The following is a 25,619-nucleotide window of genomic DNA, read 5'->3' as shown; positions in this document are numbered from 1 at the left end:
TTAATATATTACAACGCGAATAATATGCCGTGACCAGAAGTACAATATATGAGAATAGTCTGCGAATCTCGTTCGAACAGTTATCGCCGATATTTGTCGAGAGATACGTGACTGGGATGCCGTTTGTCTCTTGGTCTTTGTATATCATTGAAATATGGTGCCTGTGGAATTCAGGAGATACGCAGTTACCGACTCGGAGACATTTGTTTGAGAAAACTTTTGGATTTTCAACGCGAAAGTTACGTCGATTCGAAGTTCGTAGGTTCGGTGGGAAAATTTTCTTTTGCAGGACGAAAATGTAATTTCCAGATCATTTGACTTTTTCAAACGGCACGATATACAAATCCAAATATAATACGTTATATAATTATTGTATTTTTTTTTAAAATCCCAGAATCTGCTTTAAACTGTAATTTTCTTGTTTTCCTTTTTTCACGAACGAATTAACACGGTACGCATTTTCATTAAAGGCTCGATAACCCAATTTCGCAATTGCTACTTAAAGACCAAAAAGAAACCTTGTCGCAGCTAGTTCAGCTTCTATTTGTTGAAACGCGTGGAATTTCCCTGTAATAATTTCGGAATGTAACATAATCACAGCTCTGGTAGATACCACCACTCTGTTCCCACGAGCACCAGCGTGACGAAATTAGCTTTATTTTTAACGTACACACGTTTCGAGCAACGCGTTTCAACAATCGTAAAAGTCGATTCCCCGCAGGATCTTAACATACGCGCGACTATTAATTTCTCGAAACGCTTTGTCCATCCATCCTCTAATATTTCGGTGCCACTCGTACATAGTCCAGAGGCAGATTTGCGTGCCAAATAATAAATATATGACAAAGTGAAATTTTGTCTGCGCGTGAACAAACTCGAATCGCGATCGTTCAAAAGGTATACGCGCAAAAGGAAGAAAGAGAACGAAAGCTTTAACCCGCGTATAGTTGGCTGAAAGATCCGTGTGATCGATACGCGGATAAACTACTTCGGATGGAAAATCTGTTTAAATCAACCGAACGGCCATATTGGAGAACCATTTTGCTAAATTGAAATTGCTGCGACCGGCGCATCTGAATCGAAAATCTAAATTAAAAAGCCATTTCATTTGTCTGCCGAATAAATATCGATTTTAGACGTAAAAGAGGGAAAACGGAGTAAAGGGTGTATTAAAATTTTATATCGAAATGCGTGAACGAACGAATGCGGGATATATTTGTGAAATATTTGAAGAACGAACCGACGACCCCGAGGTCGATACTTTTGATTTAAGAAACGTTTTCGTTCTTATCTGCCGTAAGTGTGATTTCTCTTCGACTCCTTCCTCGTAAAACGTAATTAACTTCGAAAAAATAAAAATGTAACGTTCCTAGAGAAAGGAAAGAAATAATAGGATTAACATAGAAATATACAACGATAAAAATTGCAAAATATTTGCCGATTAAATCTCACTTTCTTGTTTCCCAAGAAACTCGTTACTCCTCATCAAGCGAGCACCACATCCTTCTTCGCTTTCTATTCCCATAAAATCATATCACAACAATGCACGTACCTTGTATTCTACCCGGCTGAACGCTAAGACAATAAAATCTTCACGTACAATACAGATTATACGATGATTCATAATCCAAAAATATAACTTTGTCACTGTACTGGAACTAACAAGTTATTCTATGACATTCTGTAGCGATCGCTGTAACATCGTAGCGACGATTACAATTTCCTAATTTTAAGATTACAATGGGAGACTGTAGTCGATCGAAGTGTCCGTAGAAAACATCGTAAGCGTCGAGAGACAAGTTTCTCAGGCGGAAAAGAAAACTTACGCATTAATCTATTATGAGAAAGAAAAGCGTATTCGCGGAGAAGCTTGTGCGCACTGGCTCCTAGTTGCGAATAAAACTTCGCGTTCCATTTATTTAGATAGACGGCATAGACAAAGGCCAAGAAACAATTAATCGACGTTTATTGGCACTTACATCTTTCTCTACGGAGGCGACGTTGCGACACCATCTTCTAGCATTACTAATGACTATTTAAAAAAGGGAAATCGCACTCAAATTCTATACTACGGTATTCTCGTTGCTACGATTTTCAATTCTGGCACTTAACGGCGTTTTCTACAAGCGTTCTCCGATTATTTCGACATAACGTTCGATAACGTAATTCCTTAGCTTCCAACGACGTTAATCACCAACCTTTCGGTCACGATAAATAACCGCGATCCGTTAGAACTTTCTTCTCTCTAAAGAAAATTTTGTGTTACGTACATTACCATACCGTCGAATGATGTTTTACCTTTACGGAAAAATGTCAACTTTGCCCTAATTCCGTCTTCTCCGAAAATCCATATTCGCGCTGCTCCGGTAAATACTCATTTTCTTGCTTTCTACTTCCATAAAATCATACACCGTGTCCATCTCTTTAAAGGCGAGAATAAGCGAGCGCGAATGGAATTCACGAGCAGAGCAGCAGATCGAAAATCGTTCGACTTTCTACTCGCGAAGTGAAATTTAAGGCAACGGCCCTTGGTGGTGCGCGTTGGTCGTTGGCTTCCGGCTCGTGTTTCCGCTTCGACGAGGAGCCAAAGCCGTTTCACAGCCGCAAAATAGCGATGGCACGAAGTTCAATATGTACCTACTTTGAATCCGAATCAAATCCAACGCTCGAAGTTCGCTTCGTGCGGTTCGAATACTGCTATTATAACCAGACTGCGGATTTTCGATAATTTTTATACATTTATGGGAAATTTAAAGCCGCGAAAACGTACAAAACGCGCGTTATGTTCAAAAATATAAAACATCGGAAGCAAAGTACTTGTTACCGAATTTAATAAATAAATTTTGTGACGTAAATTTTCACGTACGTTCTGTTTCTCTAGTTGCGTTAATAAAAATATAAAGTCGCATGAAAATCGAATATCTTAGCATCGAGCGATAAATTAGATAATGGCGAAATTTAAAATCGCAGAAAGATTCGAATAACGAGTTACCACGAAATTGTATTAAATTTATATATGTCGGATATAAGTAATATTTTGTATACAATTAATTTAACCTGATTACCGTTCGAACTATTTCGCGATTTTAAAATGTAGCTTATCATTTATTATTAAAAAAAACTGCACTGTTTTAATATATTAAAAAGCAATTAATTACGAACAAACATATAAATCGGTAATCCATCGAACATCGCGCGTACCAATAAAAGTTATTCTAAATTTAAAAAAAGATGAATATAGGAAATGTTTTTAATTTTAGCCGCGAAATGCTGCTTCCTATTGTGCCACTGTGAACTCGTTGTTTGTACAATGGACGAGAAAAAAAACAAGAAAGAAAGTCTTTCACCGACGATGATAACGAACCGCGGGCGGTAGATTTTTCGAGAAATCGGTTGAAGTGGTCGTTATTTCATCGACGAATCCGACTACGCGTTTCCAGCGAGTTCCGATCGCGAATTAGTTACAAAATACACACAATACGCAAAAATATAAAGGATATTCAAAGCGAAGTACTTGTTACCAGATTTAATTTAATTTAACGGATGAAATAAATCTTTACGTAGATTTTATTTCATTATGAGCTAATGGACATACGAAATTGCATAAAAAAGGTAATGGCCCGTTCGTCGTACACTGAGAAGCGTTCGATTTTCGCAAGCTGTGTTTCAATTTTGGAAGAAGCACTTGAAAATTTCGTAAAATTTGTACAAATCTTACGTAAGTATAATATTTTGATGTTGGAATTAATGGATATTCTGACAGGTACTGATCGGAGTCGTGAGAGTCGGAAAGCACTGCGTATCCTATCTATATGCCTTTACATGATGGATTTAGTCGATTGTCAGCGTAGAATCAGATTCTGCACGAAGATTACGGTAGAGAGTTTCGATGATAACCGAGAGAAATTTTAAGAGAATGGAAAATTTCTGGTAAAATGCTCGTGAAGCATTTCGAATTTTACTATTCCATGCAGGAGGGTTGTACAGACAGTAGAGAAAGGGCAGCGCATTTGGAATACCAGTTTGTTTAAAATGAATAAAAAATTACAGCAGAGAACAGGAACAAATAAAACCGTAAATGTCATAGGAAGGCCAACGAACTTTTACATTTCAGACTCTCGGTAATAGCGGAAAACGAAAAGTATCTGAATCCTCGGTCTAATTGGAAAACGACGTGAAGCAAGGATGTTATCACGGTTGTTACAATTTACCTTCGCTGTATAAAGTGTCTCGACTTTCTTCCGACCAAACTGTCGGTATATTCTATAGGCTAGGATAAGAAAAAAATGTCGTATAAACATAAATCATTGGAAGCATCGTTAAAGAGTTATAGCAAAGAAGAAAGATATTCGAAATGAGCGGCAACGAACGTAGGTTACCGCGGTACAAAGTGCGAACAGATCGGAGATACTTACATCTAGTAGTAGTCGGAAGGTATCGCGATACTTCTACGGCTCCAACTTCAACGACTAACGAACGAGAACTCCAAAGAATAATAAATTCAATCTTTTCCCCCTTCGAATCTTGTACTGACAGAAATGGTGAACATTTCGAAATGGAGCTTTAGTTGGAGTCGTAGAAGCATTACGATACCTTCTGTCTAGTATGAAAACGTTACCGCTCATTTCCTATATCGTTTACTTTTTCTTTTCTTTTCGTTACAATTCTTCAACGACGTTTCCAATGGCATGCGTTTATGCGACATTTTTTTCTTATCTCGACCTGTAGAACATGCTGGTAACGTTTGGCTGGAAAAAAATTGGGACACCGTGTGTAAAATTTGAACGGCTAGATAATAAAATTATTTTCTTATGTCTTAGAATCTACTTGCAGTAGTCACAGGCGTGACTTTTGTTTCTATATTCGCGAAACTGACACGAAACCGTAGAATTAACGTACAAATAGTGGTAGATTAAGCGATTTACTCCAAAGTTTCGACATATTTTAACCGTGGCTGCAACGATCGAATATCTGAGAGCTTTTGCAAATTGACGTTCTTTTACTCTGTAGACCGAGTTGGTAACTCAACTTCTCGATCATCGTGAAATTCCTCCTGAAATTCACAAACGTCACTGGTTAACAGTCCATTCGCCTTTGCTATTCGCGATGTTACAAATTAGATAACGTTAGCAGTTTTTCTAGATGTACATCGGTATTCCAATGTTCTGCGCTTCCTCCGACAACCGGCTTTGCGTAACAAGCGCATTTTGAAAAGATTTCTCCGTTTGTAACTGTAGTACATATACTTGGGCATTTATCTCTACAGGCACCACTCCTATTTGAACGCTTATGGACATACGTTTCCGCCGCGAGTTCGCATAACCGTCGTTTCGCTATGTCCCTCGAGTCGTCGTTTCTCGCGAGATGTTACTCATCCAAGAGCTCTTTCGATCTTGCAAAAGAAAAGGAAAAAAGAAAGAAAAAAGAAAAAATTGATAACCTGTATCGATGCGTCGATCGCTTTCAACGAAGACACGTTTCTCGAGGTCCTTCGTAACGAGAGACGGGCGGTCAGAACACTTACGTTCGCATACAGTTTCTCTACCCGTATTGAATTCCCGCACTCGTCGTCTTACGAACGGTTCGACCATAACGTTATCGTAAATGCAAACTGCTGTAATTCGACGGTGGATTTCTTTTCGGACGAACGTTTTCAGCATCCGAAAAGCGCAAAAGCGTAAAAGCGCGAAGGACGGCACATCGTCACCGGTGAGATCTTCGATTCGCGTCGCTATTTTAAACGTTTGAATGGAAACTTCGGCGATATTACTTATTTAAATTGCGTATAATTTAAGTCGACGCACGAACGAACCTAGGTGACTGTAAGCTTCCACGAGCAAGCTGTATCGTTCCATGTAGTTGCTACGCGTAAAACGTTACTTTCTGGATGACTCTCGTAATTTTCGTATCTTCTGTCTGTTTCACGATTCGTACGAACGAGACGGTTGAAAAGGAAAGAAAATATCCGAAGAGATACAAACGCGAAGAAGAAGCGAGGAGAACAGCGGAATTGAGCTGGAATCTATCTAAAAGCATTGTTCCGTCTTTTCGAAGTATCGAGAGTTCAAATCCAGCGGACAAATGTTCGGAACATACTTGCGACGTCTTTGAGCCCGTCGCTAACACGAACCTCTGTATATTTGTATCGACTATCGTACGAACATTAAGAGATTGTTGGGAGACTCCAGCCCGAGCCAGAAACGCGAAAAGTCGATTCCACTGGCTGGGCACAATGCCCGCCGCGTAATAAAACATTCTGGCAATGGTATCCTCGACCTCGTAACGGGGTATCCGTCAAAAAATATACTCGTTCCTCGAGACACCGCTGGTCTTTCCTTATTTCTTCTTGAATCTCGACAGAATCCTTCCAGCCATATACTTCCACCGTCGTAGATCGTTGATGGCGTGGTCGTAGATTCCCGGACGTGTGTTTCGTTTCTACGCGAGACCGAAGCTGAGAGAAAAAGCGAATCGTGTTCGCGTGTTTTCAGATTGGCGAAATTGCGACCAGCGGTGATCGTTTGGTATCGCAAAGAATTTTTTAAGGATATTCTCCTCCGTAAGGAATTGGTAACTTCGTACCCTGGTTTGCTTCGTAGCTGGAATATACGGTTAATCGCGATAGAAGAGAATTTCTTCGTACGCGAGATAAAACTAGACGGAGAAACGAGCGCGGAATACTTTGTATGAAAACGTATTAGGATCGATGAAATTGGCAGTATTTCTTTGGTAACACAGGATAATTCGATAGTTCAGGTAGTCGTTGACTGAATCGTTCGTAGAGCGAACGATCTTTGTGCACGAAATTAAAAGTATACAGCGTTGAATTTTTTCATACGTTTGCCACGTTCGTATCGTTACGTATATTAAGATTCGAAAAATTTGTAGTTGGTAGCGTGTTATTTGGTAGAAGGAAACAACTTTTAAGACGTAGATGTTTAATTTGTAAGATGAACGATTCTCATGGATGATCTCAAACGCGAGAAATTACAACGCGTTTAGAATTGCGAATGTGCGAAAGAATTTTAAACGCGTTTATACATAGATTATATATGTTACGTTCTATTAAATATACAATGAGATTTTGGTGGTCGCTTCGTACCACGAAGAATTTTTAAAATCTCGGTCATTCTACGCGAATTAAAATTGGACAGAGATGAAAGTGTTAACTACGATCGATAACGTTTTTAATGGATTTATCCGATGAATTTTCTAGTCCTTTGCGACGATAAATTTCCCGATACGAATGGTTTTCGTAAATCAGTCTAAAATTGTCGAGAAATAAACGTTATTTATGTATCTGCCATGAAATTGAGCGTAATATTTTTCTATAAATTCCGTTTAAATCTCGCCGATTCCCGTTCGTATCGAAATTAATGAAATTGTAATTAATAGCGTTCGTTTAACGCGGAGTTCTATAGTCCAGTTCGTGTTTCGATTCGTATTTCGATTTTTAATCGAGGCTCTTATAAATCCAATTAAAAATTATAGTCGTAAACTGGGTGTTGCACCGGCTGCATAAATCTTTGTTGTCACAAAACTCATCCGCATTTACGAACCTTGTACCTCGATAAACGAAATAATGGTTACCGGTGTTTATTTGGTTTCGCCGTTTTATCGCAGAAATAAAATGAACACCCTCGAGACCTCTCGCGTTGTATCCATAAATTTCGCGTTGCATTATCACTTTTATGATTAATTAGAATCGTACGGAAGGAATAAGAATGTTGTTATTGTACATCGGTATTGTTCGCTCAATTGCACGTGCAATGCGTTCGAACGAACGAAATTACGGTCGATGACGCGCACTTGGCTTTGGCATCGTTTCGCTATCCGGAATAAAATGGCTACTAAAAGAGATATCTTAATTTATCGTAGAACGGAATTATAGCGTTTAAAGCCTAAAACCGGCACGGTTTCCTGTCACGGTGTTTATGGCTGTTTAATATATCATCGACGACTGCTAATCTACGTTTATTTATACTTTAACCAGTTTAGCATAGTTTATTTAGTTTGATGCGCTGTCATTGATAGACTGATTTATAAGCGTTATAAACTTGCAATATAGAAGTGTACGAGGTGAGTAATAATAGATAGTAGATCGAACTAGTCACACTACTCACTGTGTTACTTAACTGCAATACACGTGTACTTATATTTAACGCTTTTACCATCAGCAGCAAAATCAAAAAGAATATTCTCGAGGACAGAACGTTCGGATTGCTACTGCGACTTTAACGCTGGCTCGAACATTTTCAGATACCTAACATACCGTGTGATAAATATATGATATACTGTTCAAACGCGCGATTTACATACTATAAGAAGGATGAAACGCGATTGATGGAAGAAACGGGGTCAGGAAGGTTTCTACCGGTTACCGGTGTTTATTTCGCTTATTTCGTTATTATCGTTTCGTCGTTTTATCACGAAACGAGAGGAGGAAACCTTCGTTTTTGGGAAAATCGGGTTTGAAACTTTGCAAAGCACGCGCGAATTTCCTTGATTCCCAGCTGAGCAGAAGATAATCGATAACAGATTATTCTGAGTGTGAAAATAAGTCGGGAACGTGGAATCAAATCTTTTCGCCCGGAATCTCATTTTCGAGAAAATTGAATTTGAAAATTTACCTGGTACGCGTATACCGCCAATTCTTGACTCGACATATTCAAGTTTTGTTTTCTCCAAAAGGAACCCTTAAACGATAAATTTCTATTTTTCGCTTTCAAACTTATTTGCCGGCAACGAATGGTCGCGTAACGTAGAATAAACTCTTGTCGATTGCCCATTCCCGTTCAATCGACAATTGCTCAAATTCACCAATTTCACATACCTTACAAATTTTCAAATTCGATTTTCCGAAAAACGAAGGTTCGTCTTATTCTGAGCCGTTAAACGCCTCCGGCTTCGATTGCACCATGAATTACCAACTACCTGCATAAATAACTGTAAAATTATAATGGTACGATGCAACTAACGTAACGTAAGAATATACAAACGTATTTTAATCCTAATGAAAGTTAACATCAAGTTTGTCAGAAGCATGCACAAGTTTTTAGAGAAGAAGGGAGCTTAAATCCATCGAAATATCGATCGATGTTTCTATTGTTAAAGATTGATTAATTTTGTAATCTCTTTCAATCGAAACAAGTACGTTTAAAGACAAAGAAAAAATAATGAATCTTAATTGAAATTCAGAAACGCTGATAATGGAATAAAAACACAGTCCAGTTATTTAAAACTTTTGAATGCCCGTACATTGATATTGGAATCAGTTCGATCATAAATAAGCGTCGAATTTTAATATCTTCTATTGATCCAGGTTTAATTGGCGATATTAAATTTTCCAACGGATATCCTCCTTGGACGTCGCGTACCGGTGACACGATTCCTTGAAAGCGAACCACCTTTAACCTTTAACCGGCACACACTGTAGCCTCGTGATAATATTTGCACGGTAAATTTTACACCCCTGTGGTAATAGTATCTCGTCGAACGGTTGTAGGCGGATTTATTGTAATATATTGAAATTTTTAATAAACCATTTGTTGTACTAATGTGAAAAATTCAAAACGGTTAGTATTATTTGTATCGTGACTTTATCGTTCTTCTATTTATCGTGAAAACTGCTATGCAAAGTTAATAGATAAGTTATTAAATAAAGACTGATAACATTGCCAAAATTCATATACGAATCTCTCAAAAAAAAAAAAAAAAAACAACCTGATCAACTTTTTCGCTTTCCATAAAATTCTTAACTAGAATAAACATAATGTACATAATGGACGTTCGACGTCTCAACAAAAGAAACGCTTATTTTCATTAATTTATTTGCCACGATAATCTCGATAAACAAAGGACTTCATTCGAATTTATTTATCGCAACAAGTCATATCATAAATCGTCATATTTGTCACAAACATCTAATGTCTTTTTATTCCAATAGGGTGAACGAACGAACGAAAAATTTGTTTACCTCTGCGTGTACGATGATAAATTTTACAAAAGAAAATTCTGTATGGCTCGATAAGATGACGAATAATAAACGTAAATAAATGCGTAATAGCTGCGAAAGTATAAACACGAAATATCCGTATAAGTCGGAATTGGCCCATCCTCTGTCACTCGAACGTTAAAAAATAATGGCGGTAAATTTAATTTTCCTCTACATTTCGATCGATATATTCGATCGACGTGATTCTCGAGCGGTTCACAAATGTTATAGAATGTTAACGTTCTATACCGAGGAACGTATTCAAACGATCACGCCATCTCGGAAAAACGCCGATCCATCGTTTCGTAACAGCCTTTAATTTGTATAAAAGCATCGGAAGATGGGGGGGGGGGAGGAGAGAAGGAAACGGCGAAACATATTGCAGCCGAAGGATGCCCGTAACTTGTGCATCGTGGCGACCTCGATATCGTAAAATTTCTTTTCGGTAATACCACTTACACGAACTTTCCTTCGCGATCGATCTGCCCTATCAGTCAAGGAGAAACCACCGATCGATAAAGCAGCGGAGAATCTCGAACTCGAATCCCAATACCTAAGCGGTCGACGGCAGTCTGGCAAGCGGTAAAATCCAATTTTTTTAATCTTAGTATTAAAAAAAAAAAAAAAGAATTTGTTCTTCCATGAACTGATAATCTTGTAAAGCTTCGAAGTTCACGTATATTTTTTCTCTTGTACGATATTGCGATCAAATATAGCGTCACGAGGACAAAGCCGTGAGATTTTAAGCTTTGCTTAGTTATTACCTTGCCGTTACTATTATTATTATTTTATCATTGGAATCCGGGTTTTGTATTACATCGTTATATAGATAAGTCGGTATATTTCAGTTACATTTATACGGAAGCATTCTGCGATCCATGTACAAACGATGCAAAGTTTCTAACAATTTAAACTTTAAGAAGGTTTACAAAAAAAAAAAACTGGTCATAGATGATACAAACGTTGGACTTCTTTTGCACGGTAGCTTACACAGTTGTTGACAAGAGCGTGTAAGTTCTAAGTGCAACTTTCTACGATTTTTAACTCTGTGCGGACTTTAACAAGTAGATGCACCGGGTACTTTATCAACGTCGAGCGATTGATTAGACAATGGCGAAATTTAATATCACAGAAAGATATTCGAGTAACGAGCATTGGTTCGAACTCTTTTGCGACTTGATATTTGATTAATCATTGGTTATCCAAAAAACCGCGTGTATCAGACGAGTAAGATTTATGAAATGGTAGCTTTGTTTCTCGCTGGCGTTTCGCGTACCTACATCTTACTTTCGTTTACTTTATATCACGTTTTAACCATATCTGTGTATGTATTATCTATGTATGTATTGCCTCGTGTTTACTTTTTATTCACGATTCATTACTCGTGATTATCTTTTACGATCGCGTTTCTTCAATAATTCTCTCGTCCATGGATATCCTTCTCCAGATTCATCGAGTATTCTCTTTAGATCTTCGTCAGCTTTTCCTACTTTGTTGCATCTCCTCGCTACATGTTCCAGTCTTTCAGATTCTGTTTCGCGAGATCCGCACCTTCTGCTTCGTCCGGCTTCCCACTATTTGCTGCCTAATTCCTCGTTCCCGTATCTAAATCTTGCCACGATCTTCTCATCCTCGTATAAATAAAATCTATACTCTCGCTAACTGCGATAACCGTTTCAATATGTTCGAAATACGATCGATTCAATAACGCTGTCGCGAAGAAATATAATAAATAAAAATAATCTCCGAAGCACCGAATGGGCTACGAGTACGAAAGATGTTTCTAATTTTGGCCGCGAAACGTTGTCTCCTCGCTGTACCATCGTAGAACTCGTTGGTCGCACGATGAACCGAGGAAAAGAAAGAAAGTCTGTCGCGGACGACGATAACGAATGGCGGGCGATAGATTTTTCGAGAAATCGGCTGAAGTGGCCGTTATTTCATCGATGAATCCGACTACGAGTTCCCGGTGAGCTTCAATCGTGAGTTACTTTCGTGTCGTTTGTTTCCTTCGAGCGAATCTCGACGGAAGAAGTTCGACGCGGATTCGACGACGCGACGATTTTCGTCGACGGTGCAAAATTTTTCTGGGGAAAAAGGGAATTCGCAGCGGAGTATTTTCTTCGCCGCGATCGATGCCTGGGAAAAATCGACGCGGAGTCGAATTGCAGTTTGCCTCGTGCTGCTCGAGTGCTTGCGAAACTCGTTTCCTGTCCTTTTGCTTCTTCTTTTTCTTTTTCCGCGGCTTTGCCAACCAGAGGTTTTTATCGAAAGTTTCGAACGTTAGTCGGCAGTGAAATGGATCGTGCGAAACGGGACGAAGCTCACGGGTTACAACGACGGACGAAAGAAACTTTCAAATTGATACTTGCGTATACAGGGTGGAAGAGGAAAGGTCGGGACAAAACTTATAGGTAGTACGTGTTAACGAGGCCAAACGTAGGGCTTGGAATTCCAAAAAACGGGATCCCACAGTCCCGCAGTACTCCGCACCATTTCTTGGCGCCGCATTATGTTAAATTGGAATTGCGGGATCCCGTACGATGTTGCCGGCCTGTGCGTGTAACTAAAACTGTACGAACGACGACGCGCACGACGACGCGCACGACGACGCGCACGACGACCTGTTCACCTCGAAACGTGCGATAGTCCTAGGTAATTATTATTGTTATTATTATTAGTATTATTATTGGTTGTTGTTGTTAAAAATTATTGATGTGAAAATTTGCTAATTTACGAGAGGCTGAAAGGTTTCGGTATTTAAAGACAATGAATTTCATCGAAGCGACAAAATGTTTACGTAAGAAACGCGTAACAAAATCTCTTCCGTTTGACGTTTGAAGATCTACGTGTATTTCGTTTGTAATTTTTAGATATAACATATCGTCGTCAACCTCGCTTGGACAGAATAAATCTTTTAATCGCAATACGGTTTCTAAAAGAAGAAGCTATTTTTAATTGAATTTACATCTAGATTTCGTTTCTGTTCGGTTGATTTTGATTTTCATCGTTAAGGATGATTATCCTAAATTAGATAAAATTTGTTTCCTTGTTAAATATATCTTCTCCGCGGGGCCTCGCGGGATTGAAAATAACGTGTCCCGCGGGATTGCAAGCCCTAGTCGAGTAGCTAAGAAGAGTTCGTACAAACTTATGTCCCAAAGTGCTTTATCGAAGAGTTATAAGCGTTTAAAGAATATTTCCGAGAAAGTCGATCTTAATAGAATTTTTATATAGAATCGCGGTACAGACACAAATGCATTTACTGATATTTCTACGAGAGCAGGAGTCTTCGAAGGAATTCGACGAACGAAAGCCTGCGTTCTATCGGAAAGAGGAAATTTCGAACGTTTATTGTAACTGACAAGGCGATTAATCTTTATCTTACGATAAATCTTTGGCGGCTTTTTCGGGCAGCCTGTGCGAGTATAAGCAAAATTTCTATTACAGATACATTTTTTCTGCGCTAAACGCTCCGCGTTTCAGGATGTGCGAGCACATTATATCGTTCGAGTCTTTCGTTAACTAGAAATTCAGCTTCGCAAAATTACGGCGCCTTTTTTCCGTTTTACTCTTTGAACTTTCACTTGTCACTGTATGTACGAGAACTTTCATGTGCTATGTATCATGAAAATACCGTTATTTAATTCAATAGCGAAATAGATTTATGCAGAAACTATTACAACATGACCGGGCGTAGAAATTATGTAAAGGAGTATTAAGGATATAACGTACCTACTTACTGGTACAGGAGAGTCTTTGTTTGCAGTTTCGAACGTTACTTGCTAGTGAAATGTATCGTGCAAAATGTGACGAAGCGTGGCGATTATGTAAGAGAATGTCGCGCGAAGAGTTTTATTTATTAATTTATTATCGTACAAATTTCCTATTTGTTACTTGATAGTGAATCGATTACAACGAAATGTACTATTGCGTTATAATAGGACGTAGTTTAGAAAGATGAAAGGGTTTTAAGTATTATATTACTTTTGCTAAGAAAAAATTCTGAGATCGGAATAGTTGGAAAAAGTCAGTAAAGGAAGTATATATATGACGTGATACTACGAGTTTGCGTACAATGCGATAGTATATCGTTCTAATAATGAATATAAACGAAGGTAAAAATTAGTAAAAATTAATCGATGTTAATGAAATTTATATAGAAGGAAAGAAAATTAAAATTTCAAGTTGTTAGATTCGAGTAGTATTCTGATATATAATACAATAGGAGTGTTCTACTGTTCGCTCTCAATGAAGTTAACTGTAACGCTAAGTCTATTATTTATTAACAAAGCAAGTCCTCTGAGAGCGTAATGTGGTAAATTATGTAGATTTCGTTAAATCTTGTACCATTGTTAACGAAATGAATTATGTAAAACGTAGATCCAGAGAGCTGAAAGGTTCCTTCGTTAATTTAAAAACGAAACAATATCGATATTACGGACTGTCGTATATCGATCGTGTTTCCTGTATCGTACGTTATACGAGTCTATAAGTAGGTTATTTGATATAACGTAATATTACTTTAATTGCTCGTAGCCATTATTATTTAAATCGGACGCAATATGCAAGATAAATGTCGCTCATTTTTAATTTTCGCTATTGCCAATCTACGAGCAGATTAATTAATTCACGTTCAGTTAACACGTTCGCGATTTAATTAGTTAATTTAATCAAATGGCAAACGTCCGATCAGCGTTGCGATCAAATATTATACTTCTCCCTTTTATCGTTCTCGTTGTTCGTTTTTCGTTCCCTTATCACTGCCGCAGTTACATCATCGTATCGCTTCGACCAAGCAAATACCAAAGGAAATATAACTTTTATCTAACATATAATTCAGATAAATTACGATACCTTTAAAAACGCTTCTATCACATTCGGGAAAATTATTTTTCGGACCGCTCTAATTGATAATTATCTCCTTGTCCATTGTATTTCAAAACCCAGATTTGTAACGTACGCGTACGGCAAACGGTTTTTAACGCTTGATATCGATCGTTCTTATTAATTTAATATGACCGAACGTAATTGAAACGTCGTTATTGTATTTAAGTTCCATATACCGACAGTATTATATCTAATTTCCTAGAGAATCGAATATTCCTAATTAAGTATTATTACACTTTATCTCTACGCTTTATCTGAAATTCCTCTTTTATGCCTATGATACGAAATATTAAACATTAATTCAACGCTAATAGACGTAATTAACGTATCATCGTCGTTATATCTAAATTTAACGTACAATATCATCCCTAATTTTCTATAGCATCGAATATTCCAACAAATTAAATAACACTACGTATTATCGCGAACTCCTCTTTAACGTATATCCTATAAAATATTATATATTAACTCGTGATTAATCGACGTAATCGAAGTATTATCGTGAAACGAACATTTCATTTTCATACGCGTACACTGTTATCTCTAGTCTCTATCGAAACATCAATTATTCGCAATCAACGCTATTACGACGGTACCATATTAAAACATCAAATATTAGTCGAATATTGGTCGGAACAAGCCACGTGTCATACGTGATATTTAATTTCTATCCGCAATCCTGGAAAATATCGCAAACATCGGTCGGGATAAACCAAGTATATCATCGTCATTGTCGTCGTATTTCACTTGTACTCGCACTATCGATCCCTCGATGTTTCCGTTATTAATCAAATATTAATAAATTGCAGCTAAATTAGGCTGGATTAATTCGATCGATAGAGAGAAAGCCAACGATAACGGTCAAAATAGGACAATGAAAATGTGGATGGCTGCTGTCGGCTGTCAGAGCGTGCAGGCAGAATTCTGTGACAGTGGAGGAGGATAACGGCGTGTCAGCCACAGACAAGAATATCTCACTGGCCGTGACAATTTTAACGATAAAAAAAAGAGAGAATCGGCGATAGAATCGCTCTCCCCCTCTGTTCCAAGATTTTACTCGCAAATCCATCGTGTCCTTTCGATCCGCGGTGTTGACTTTCAACGCTTCGGAAAAGATATTAAGCCGGACGTAATTTCCTCTTCACGAGATACTGAAAATGTTATTATCGCACTGTGAGTTTTTATGTATTTATTATATTTAATTTAGAGATGTAAAATTGAGAAATATCTAAAGTAAAGTATTTGTTATAACGATTGATAAATAAAACGAATCTCCGTCCGAGATCAGCACTTTCCGTTCTACGCATAAAAATAGAAATTCGCATGAAAATTTGCCGTCGGGTTATCGCATTTCGAATATATTAAATTTGAAATATTTGCTAACACAGAGTCGATTTATTTGAGATTTTATTTGAGATTGAGGCAGGTAGAAAAATTCATTTTGTTCATTTTGATAATAATGTATTTCTCCTACTATATTTTATATCACTCGGTATTAAGTTTTGATAGTAAGGTATATTCTTGAATTCTAATTCGTGAAAACTGATTTCTTCTCAGGCTTTGGTAGGAGTGTCCTTTTTCTTTTAAATACTTTGCATAATTACAAGAATCGAAAGGTCTCGTAGACAAAGAATGAACTGAATATGGAATTTCAAGATAATTTAAAATTCAAATGGAATTTGAATTTGTCGCAGATTGCCCCGTCGATAGGATAATTAAGATCATCGATGAATCTCTTTTCGTAGAGTCCGATTCGACGTGAAAAGCGAATACGAAAGATGTTTAGAACAACAAATTGTCGAATGTAAGAAACTATAATTTACATCAGAAACCAATGTTCTAAAATTAAGTAAATAAGGTACGAAATAATTGACGTCTGATTAAAAAAGGATCTTTAAACCGTCAATTTCATCTCGTCCATAAAAACAATTAACTTTCGCGTATAAAGTTATACGAAATATGTTCAGCTCTTGTACAAGTAACTCTCATTTAAGCGATAGTTCTGCAAGTGCCATTGAATCGATATTATCCAATACTACTCGTTTGGGGCAAATTAATCTTTCATACTGAACAAAACTAAATTACTTTGATAGCGGTATAGAGGAAATCCCAGTGATAATTTTTAACGCAACTGCAAGATACGATTCGATTAAGAGATCGTTTACATTTGCAAATTGTCTCTTAAATTTAATGCACGATAGCACAATTCGTTTTATAATCTCTCTCTCTCTCTCTCTCAAATGAGTTAAAGTTGGTTTATATCAACGATGATGCTATTTCACCCAAGTATCGTCCAATACTCTTCAACCGAACATTTATACGTACTTAGATTTAAATTAGCTCTATTACGTATAAATCCTAACTAATTAGAAATACGAGATTTTTTTCGAGCAAGACATGATCAATTGCTGAAACTTATTCGAAACTCATCTCGTTCTTACTTTAAACAAGCGGAGCTATTGCTTCCTTTAACAGGTCAACGATAAATTAATCAAAAGGTAGATACATAACCGAGAAAGTAAAACGACAGCTATTAGTTAGAATAATTAGATAATTATTTAAAAATTGACAAATAAGTAAATAAAGAAATAAAATAAGAAATATTCTGTATCCCTCTTTAAAATTCAAAGTGTCAAGTAATTTGTACGAAAGTTCAATAATCTAAAGATTAATAAATTACGACAGATGAATAAATCAACGAGGAAGGAGCATCTTACGTTTCTTGCGGTACACGTACAACTATCGTTATTTATTTATCAGTTCGATGACAAATTGGAAAGAACGTGTACAAAAAACAGTAGACCACGAGAAAAGAAAGGGAGAGGAAGCGACGAAGGGAATAAATATTCTACGTTCGTTACATGTAAGTACGCGAATCTATTAGTCGGCGTTTACTTAAGTCGACCCAAAGTTGATTAACCGACACCTGCGACAAATTTCGATCGAGTTTAAGCTTAGGCAAGTCGAATCACCTGCCTCTCCCTAGAGAAGTAAGTTGCAGAGTGTTACGACGAAGGAGATGATGAAATCACGTAATCGAATGCCGAATAACCCGTTTATCTGAAAACTCACGATTGGAAGAGGGAAAGTTAGGTGAAATGTACTCCGTTCTTCGACCCTTATCGCGTCTCTTTAACGATTCGTACGGATTCTCCGGCGCGATATCTACTCCGATTTTTGGGTAAAAACCGCGGTCAACGTCGTTACTTCTCCAGCTATATATCTCGAACTTTGAAAAATCCTGGAATAGACATTTTCTCTCTTTATATCGTTAGCGCAAAATTCGCGCCAGAATAAATTTTACGGTTTCGTAATTTTGTAAATTCGATTTTGTAATTTTGTAATTTTGTAATTTTCTAATTTTCTAGATCTTACGATCTCGTAATTTTCTGATTTTCTAAATTTTATGACCTTGTGATTTTCTAATTCTCCAGATTTTATGATTTCGTAATTTTCTAAATTTTACGATTTTATCGCATACACGTTTCAGATTATTATCGATCGGTGAAAGTTGAAACGAATTGAACAACGAACGATGGAACGCAATCGTCGATCAGGGTGATTTTGGAACTTTAAAACGTAACACGCTCCTCGTGCTTCGACACTTGGATTTAAGCAAAGTAGATTACTCGTCGTGTTTCAAGCGATTCCATCGATATCTTTTCTCGTCATACAGTGCGTAATACCTATTCGCGTTAATTCCGATAAACGATATAAAAGATTTATAAACTCGACGGAACAACTCGACAGGAACACTCCGCTCTTTTTTTCAAAGCAAAATTTTCTCAGATTACGACTAAAGGTAAATCGTTTCTTTGACTTGAATCGCACAACGATAAACGCGTGTTCGAACCATATAGTACAGGTAGTGTACCGAAGAATTAGTAACGTTGAATCGCTTTTATATTTTAAAGTCCACGTTTGAGTGGAACAGAACCTTCGTTAGAACGAAAGACCATAGTATATAACAAAAAAAGATAGAAGAAAGAGAAAAAAGAAGGAAAAGAGAAACGATACTGAAAATAGACACGTTTGGTGAAAAATCAATATCAGTTTCACAAGCGTTAGGTTAATTCTAGTACGAGGTGATACCTCGATCGCACAGCGGCCAGTTAATTTAACTCGTAAAATAATCAAAAAACTCACCCCGTATGCTCTGAAGAGCGTTAGTAAAAGACTAGTACTTCGTATACTTTCACCGATTAGGTTAATTTGTAAAATAATCAAGACTCGTCTGATACGCCCCGAAGAGCATTAGTAAAAAAGTAGGATTACTTTGAAAAACGTTAGATTAGCTCGAACGTTGGATCATGAGCCAATTACGGGTCGCAAGTTGAGTTAACTCGCAAAATAATCGAGACTCGCTTCGTATGCTCCGAGGAGCATTAGTAAAAAAGTAATACTAGTTTCAAAAACGTTGGATCAGCCTTACGTTAGGTCGTACCCCAGTCGTACGTACGGTGGTCGGAGAGGTTAACTCGCAAAATAATCAAGACTCACCTCGTATGCTCTGAAGAGCAGATATAGCTCCCTCGGCTTGGCGTCCATCGGCAAGCCGCTCACGAACAAGGTGCGCACCTGTAACAGAAGAAAGAAAGAAAACGATAATCGAGTTAATTAACCTGATCGTGGAAAGGCCGGAGAGAACGAAGAGACGGAAGAACAAGGGAGCAGAGTGTACGAGAACGGAAGAAGAAGTCGAGTTGGGACGAAGAATGGACGAGGATAACCTGGAATTAGTCTACTCTCTCTTGTTTGACTGCTGCCCTCGCGACAGCTAATCGTCGAATTAATAGGAGACGGTAATACCACCTTTTCTTCGTCTCCCGTTCCCTTGCCAATTTAACGACCGATCTCGCCTCGGTTGTCTCGCTACGTCCGAGCGAATTCGGTTTTCGTCGATGATTCTTACGATGGATGTTGGAAGATCGATTCCTGGATTTTGGCAACAAGTAGGTTATCCGTGTGTTGTCGATAAAATGTTTGTTAGCGGAATTTTGTCGACGAAATATTTGGCAGGTTTTGTACGATTTTGGAACGTTTTAAAAAGTTCTAAGTTACCTAGAAATCGAGAGAGTCGGATCCATAAATGAACACGCAACCGGAAGGATATTATCTTAACCGTAACGTTTGTTAAGAATTCTCGGTTCATTCCGGCGATCGCTTCGTGCATCAGAAATTTCGATCGCGCGTATTTCCACGATCCTACGGTAAACGATAGGATTTGGTCGAATTGAAAGATACTTTGATCCGTTTTAGCGTTAGCCTTATTCTTACTTAGACCAGCTCTACGTAGGTATACGCAACTGCAAATTAACGATATGCACAGCGCTAAAGCACGATAGTACTGTAATAGACAAACGAAATAAAATTTTAAAGATACAAATTGCTGCTGTCACTTTTACGTTGCACGATATTTAATTCCGCGGATTTTCACGAAATTGCAGCAATATGCGCCAACCAAAGTGTTCAAACTACGTTACATATTCTATTTTGTAAAGCTCAATATCGTAAATTCAGTTACGCGTTACGTTGTTCGTTTTAACGTAGAATTCAATTATCGCGAATGGAAAATCAGCTTAAAAAATACGTTGGCCGGTAAATGTGTTAATAAAAGGCTCGATTCGGAAGCAAATGAACGTCGGTATCGGATGTAACGTGGACGAAAAATAACACAAAATAGACGTTCCTCGAGATACTTGACTATATTAATTACGACAGCCTTATTACGCGGATCGTAATCGGTTATGGATTACGGGTTAAATTAAGCTCGCTTGATTAGCACGTGCGATGCGTACACGATGAAGCTTTAAGTGAGCATGCTAAAGTGATAGATGGTGCGCTCGCACTTGCAGAGTTATTTTCGACTAAGTGACAGACATTTTCGTACTACCGCGTGCTTTTGTTCCTTTCCATCCGTATTTCGTTAGCAGATACGTTGCGTGACGTTAAGGAGATACGAAGAGTACGACAAAGAGAAAAGTAAGTATACGATGTGCTTGAAGAGCCGTTGAAGCTAAACTATCGCGAATCACGAGCACGGAAGAGAATTTTAATACGCAACGAAGAAAGGACGGCTCGATTTCTTTAATTAAAGTCACACCGAAGAAAAGAAACGTCGTGTAACCAACGAATGCATCTGACGAGAGCCATCTCAAACCATCGGCGATAAGAGTTTCTCAAACCATCAGCAATAAGAGTTTCTGAAACAGGAATACAAAGGAGGTAGGAAGCGGGCGAGACACGTTAATTCGGTGAAAATTCGCTCGATTTCGAGCTTGTATCGATCGAGCGTTCGAAAAGTTTTCCATTCGTGGCGTACTAGTTTTGGAACTTGGCGAAAACTTACGATCGAAAAGTGCAAGGTTTGCAATGTCACTTTTTGTCAAAGAAACAAACTTTAACACCTTATCAACGAACTCGTTACGCGTGGCTACGAAAAAAGAAATTAAGATCGACGATACGTACGTGATTTTTCTTCTTGTTGGCAGAAACAGAAGCTAATAATTGCCACGAACGGAGTACTTAATGGCAATTTAATTGTACGCTACTCGTTACGTCAAGTGATTGATGGCTTTCGATCATTAGAACTCGGTATGAATTTACGAACGGTGTATTTACTAATTTACATCGTTTAAATCATTGGGCATTTCTGCGATTTCCCATTTGCGATCTTTTTGAATTAATTTAAAGCGACGACGTTCCGATCTTTCCCGTCAACGATTTCTTTTCGTTATATAAGTCCAGTGTCGTTTTAAGCGTAACAGGAGATTACAGAGTGTCTTTCTATCGCACTGCGACTGTCTGACAGAACAAAAATATTGATTCTAATAACACGCGACTAACATCCAGTAATTACTGCGTTACGGACGCGAATAGTTACGTAGGAAGAGGAGAAAAAACGAGATTTACGAGAGTCAGTGACGAGACAAGTTATTTACGAACCTGAAGAAAATCATACGATCGATCATTAGCGTTTTACGAAGTTATGGGACGATGATATTCGTAATTCACGAAGAAAAACCTCATCGATCGTTTATTCTAAAAAAATATTCTCGATCGTTTCTTTTTTATTTGAGAAACCTTCTTTCTTATTTAAGAAAGGAAGTAGTAACAGCCGAGAAACGCGTCATCGTAATGGACGTCATCGTAGGGAAGACCTTTGAATCGATACATCGATAAACTTATTCTCATTGATCGTTTTTACGTGTGTTTCGATTCTGCACTGGATGCTGCACGAGTAAACTTTTGGCGACGCTTTATAATTTGATCGGTTTGCTTGAAACTTCGATACATTGAAAAGGGCTACTTGAAAAGACAAAATATCGTTTTAAAAAATATCGCAAACAATCGTCGCAAACAAAGTATCGTTTATTTAAGGTCTACGATCGTAATAATAGTTGGAAATAACAGTTGGTTTTAACTTAGATTTTGTTTCGACGTAAAATTATATCGTTCGCGACGCTTTTTTAAACGATATTTTATCTTTTCAAATAATCTTGTCCAACGTATCGAAGCTTGAAAAAGCTCGAAGATATCGGTCAAATTGTAAAGTATTACCCGTTTTTTATTCATCGTTGTAGTTTCAATTCCTTACTTATCTATACATTAATTAAAAAAGAAATCGATCTGCTTACTAACTTTCATTCGAGAATAATTATTACCTTCGATTCGTTTCGATCTCTTGCTACTTACAATTGTCCCAATAAAATTACCTGAATATGCGATCGATAATTCAAACGGCGAGCAAATACCGAAAGTTGTCGGGATTCGTGGTATTTTCCCTTCAACCTATTCTTGACCCAGTTTCCCGTGCAGCCTGAGAACGCATTGTGACCGCCACGGAAGTAAGCAAAACGGAGACGGTAAATTACATACTGATTTGGCGCTATGCCAGATGGAAAATGCCGTCTTGTGCTATGCTTCCGACCAACTTTCTTCCACGATAAAGGATTCACTGTCCGATGATTTGATTTACTATCGCGATCGAGATAAGACTTTTTAGGTGGAGTTGAATTTAAGCTGTATGAATTATCGAATGGAAAGAATGTCAGCACGATTCTTAGTATTAAATATCGTTTAAAGGCATCCGTATATATTACGTTCATTTTACGTTCGTTTATATTTATTTCAGTGCAAAAGACAGACAAATACTCGTTGATAAAAACGAGGGGAAAATATCATCGGATCGTTCGATTACAACGATATCTAAAAATTTGATTTATCGCTATATGATATACTTTGAAGTACCAAGGAATGCCGCGATCTGTTTTCTTCTCGTTCTTTCGTCGCTCGTACTTTCTTTGGAATATAGACGTTAACGAGTGAGTGAGAAAAAAACCCAAAATTGCTCTTAAAAATTGTTCATCGATGTAACTTCCATTTCGAAAAATTGGCACTCGCTTACTTAAATTTATCGTTAGCCCCCTGAATCGTTCAACGCGATCAAATTTCACGTCCGTTTCTATAACGATTTCGGAGAGTACAGATTGTAACAATTTACGTGTTTCGCCCTGTGTACCCTATGTTGCGTCTTTACACCCCTGTATCCAAACCAATGGAACGGAATCTCGACTGTTCCATAACTTATACGATAAACGGTGTTAAGAATCACCGATTCGAACGTTAAAACGCGAATAATCGGACACCCGGTACAGGACGAATGGCCAATGGAATTCGACGGAAGTCGCTTCCTCGAGCGGAAACGCGCATATGTACAGACTGTCCCGTGAGAACGCTGTCGGGATCGATCCCGGTGCAGCGAACGCATCGATCTACATCTTCTCACGTATTGTCTCCGCAGAAGAGGAGAAGCGCTCGCTAACGCGATTTCCCACAGGAATAAAGTGCCGCGTAATGCGCCAGAAACAATGCTGCGAACAGGTGGATAAGGGAAACACGACGGGGAACGATACAACCAGCCGCTTTCGCTGCTCTTAATGGATACCCTGGCGCCTGTCCCCGCGATACTTTGACGACGAATTAACGATTGTCGGATGCGAACTGTCGCTGATTTCGAGGGTGTTGCTCGGTGGAGATTCGTTTGATGTCTAGCCTCGCCGTTTCTCTTTTCCGATACTTTCCATTTTGTCGCGTTCCGATCCTTCTCGGACCACCTTCCAAGTTCGAGATCTTGGAATCCTCGCGTTTCGATCGCTTTATTTTTCGCTCTAGTTTCGGCGGACGAAAAAGCTTTATTCTCCTTCGAGGAAATTTTTAACGTAAGATCGAAAGAAGGAAAAGATCTAGAATTCTCGAAGAATCGCTAACGATTTTTTTACGTTTCATCGAAACAGGTACTTTTCATTTTCTAAGAAAATATTCAACGTCTAGATCGAAACGAGATTTGTCGAGATTTCAGATATTTTTTTAACGTTAAAAAGTCCCAACAGCGTCGAGAAAGGTCATAATCTTTTGGAGGAAAACACGGAAATACGAAGACCAGTGTATCGATCTATTAATAGAAGAAAACGAGCTAATTCGTTGGCAATTCGAACTGGCAATGGTTAAGGAATAAACGTCTTGCATGAAGTAATTCGTAACCTATACGATCAATAGATAAACGAAGATTCAGATAAAGATATCGTGCGGATTTATTGGCTGTAATACCTGATATTAATTGACGAATTAGCAAACAATAACCCATATTCGTTCACGATCCTTTTCACTTTTTAAAATTAGCATAAAACGTTACATTGTTGGTTATATATACGTATACGTATTAAATGCGTATTACGTACGATGCACTTAACGTTTCGTAGGAATGCTATTTGCTTGCGAGAGAAAAAAGATCGTAATCGTCTACTCCAAACTATTTAAAATTCGAGTAATTTCCACTCTTCAAATTGATTTAATTTATTATTAGCGGTATATTCGCGTCGAATTCTTAGATTTCTTTTTACATTTATCCCGGGCGTATATCGAAAGTGTCTCGTTAAAAGCGTCCGATTAAGAACATTTTAAATTAAAGAAATTAAACATCACTAGCTTCTACGTTTTTAGTTAATGTCGCGAAAATACGAATTTTCGCGAACGCTCGTAATCTTGTACGAGTCCTTTCCGATTACTTTACGTCGAACGTTGAGCTTTCGCGGTGTTTTTCGTAGGCAAAAACCAAGGCGGTAAAAAGGAGGATCGCTGCAGGTACAGTCGTGATATAACGCGACGAAATGGCGAGAAAAAAAGAGAAAGGAAACGTTCGCGTTCTTATTCGCGCGTCGCGACGCCGTGTTTACTTCGGCATGTGCCGGAAGAAGGAGGCTTAAACTCCCTCTGCTCGTGTAACACGATGACGTTGATATTCGCGAGCGCCTATTCAATTTAACCTTGCACCTGCAAGCACCTGATGCTTCGCTAAGGTTTTCCGGATGAGCGAAATCAAGTACGTCCCGACGAGAGACGGTGAAATTCGGCGCCAGCGGAAGACTCGCAAGGCGTAGCACGCGATTCCCCTAACTGCCTCGAAATGGAACAAACGTGTGCAATATCGTTCAGAATGCGGCGAAATAGTGGAAGCGGATAGAGAGCGATTCGTCGTGAAGCGGTAGGTGAATGGTTGATACAGCGGACAAGTGGAGTAGGGATCGTGGAAAAGGCGATAGAAGAAAACTAGTTTGCGCGAAGTCGTTTCTCGAGAAATCGTAGTTAATCGCCGTTCGTTTTTTTCTTTCTTCTTGATTCGATTCGTTCCTTGGGGTTAATTCGAGGAAACGGCCAAAAATTATACAGAATGCGG

The 25,619-nt window shown here is 38.2% G+C and overlaps 1 protein-coding gene across 5 annotated transcripts in view; it reads right to left on the bottom strand.

Annotated features, from left to right (window-relative positions):
* The window catches only part of LOC138181958 (protein couch potato), a 186,472-nt gene that overhangs the window by 82,181 nt on the left and 78,672 nt on the right, over window positions 1–25,619 (bottom strand). For all 5 annotated transcript variants that reach the window (XM_069117379.1, XM_069117408.1, XM_069117392.1 and 2 more), the window contains exon 2: window positions 19,385–19,462. In XM_069117379.1, the coding sequence (XP_068973480.1) occupies window positions 19,385–19,462 (78 nt within the window). The remainder of the gene's footprint in view (window positions 1–19,384; window positions 19,463–25,619) is intronic.

Source organism: Bombus flavifrons, chromosome 1 (genome assembly GCF_040668555.2).
Source record: "Bombus flavifrons isolate JBK064 chromosome 1, iyBomFlav1_principal, whole genome shotgun sequence".
NCBI lineage: Eukaryota > Metazoa > Arthropoda > Insecta > Hymenoptera > Apidae > Bombus > Bombus flavifrons.
The sequence above is the reverse complement of the archived record's forward strand: the minus strand, read 5'-3'. Positions and strand labels throughout refer to the sequence as shown.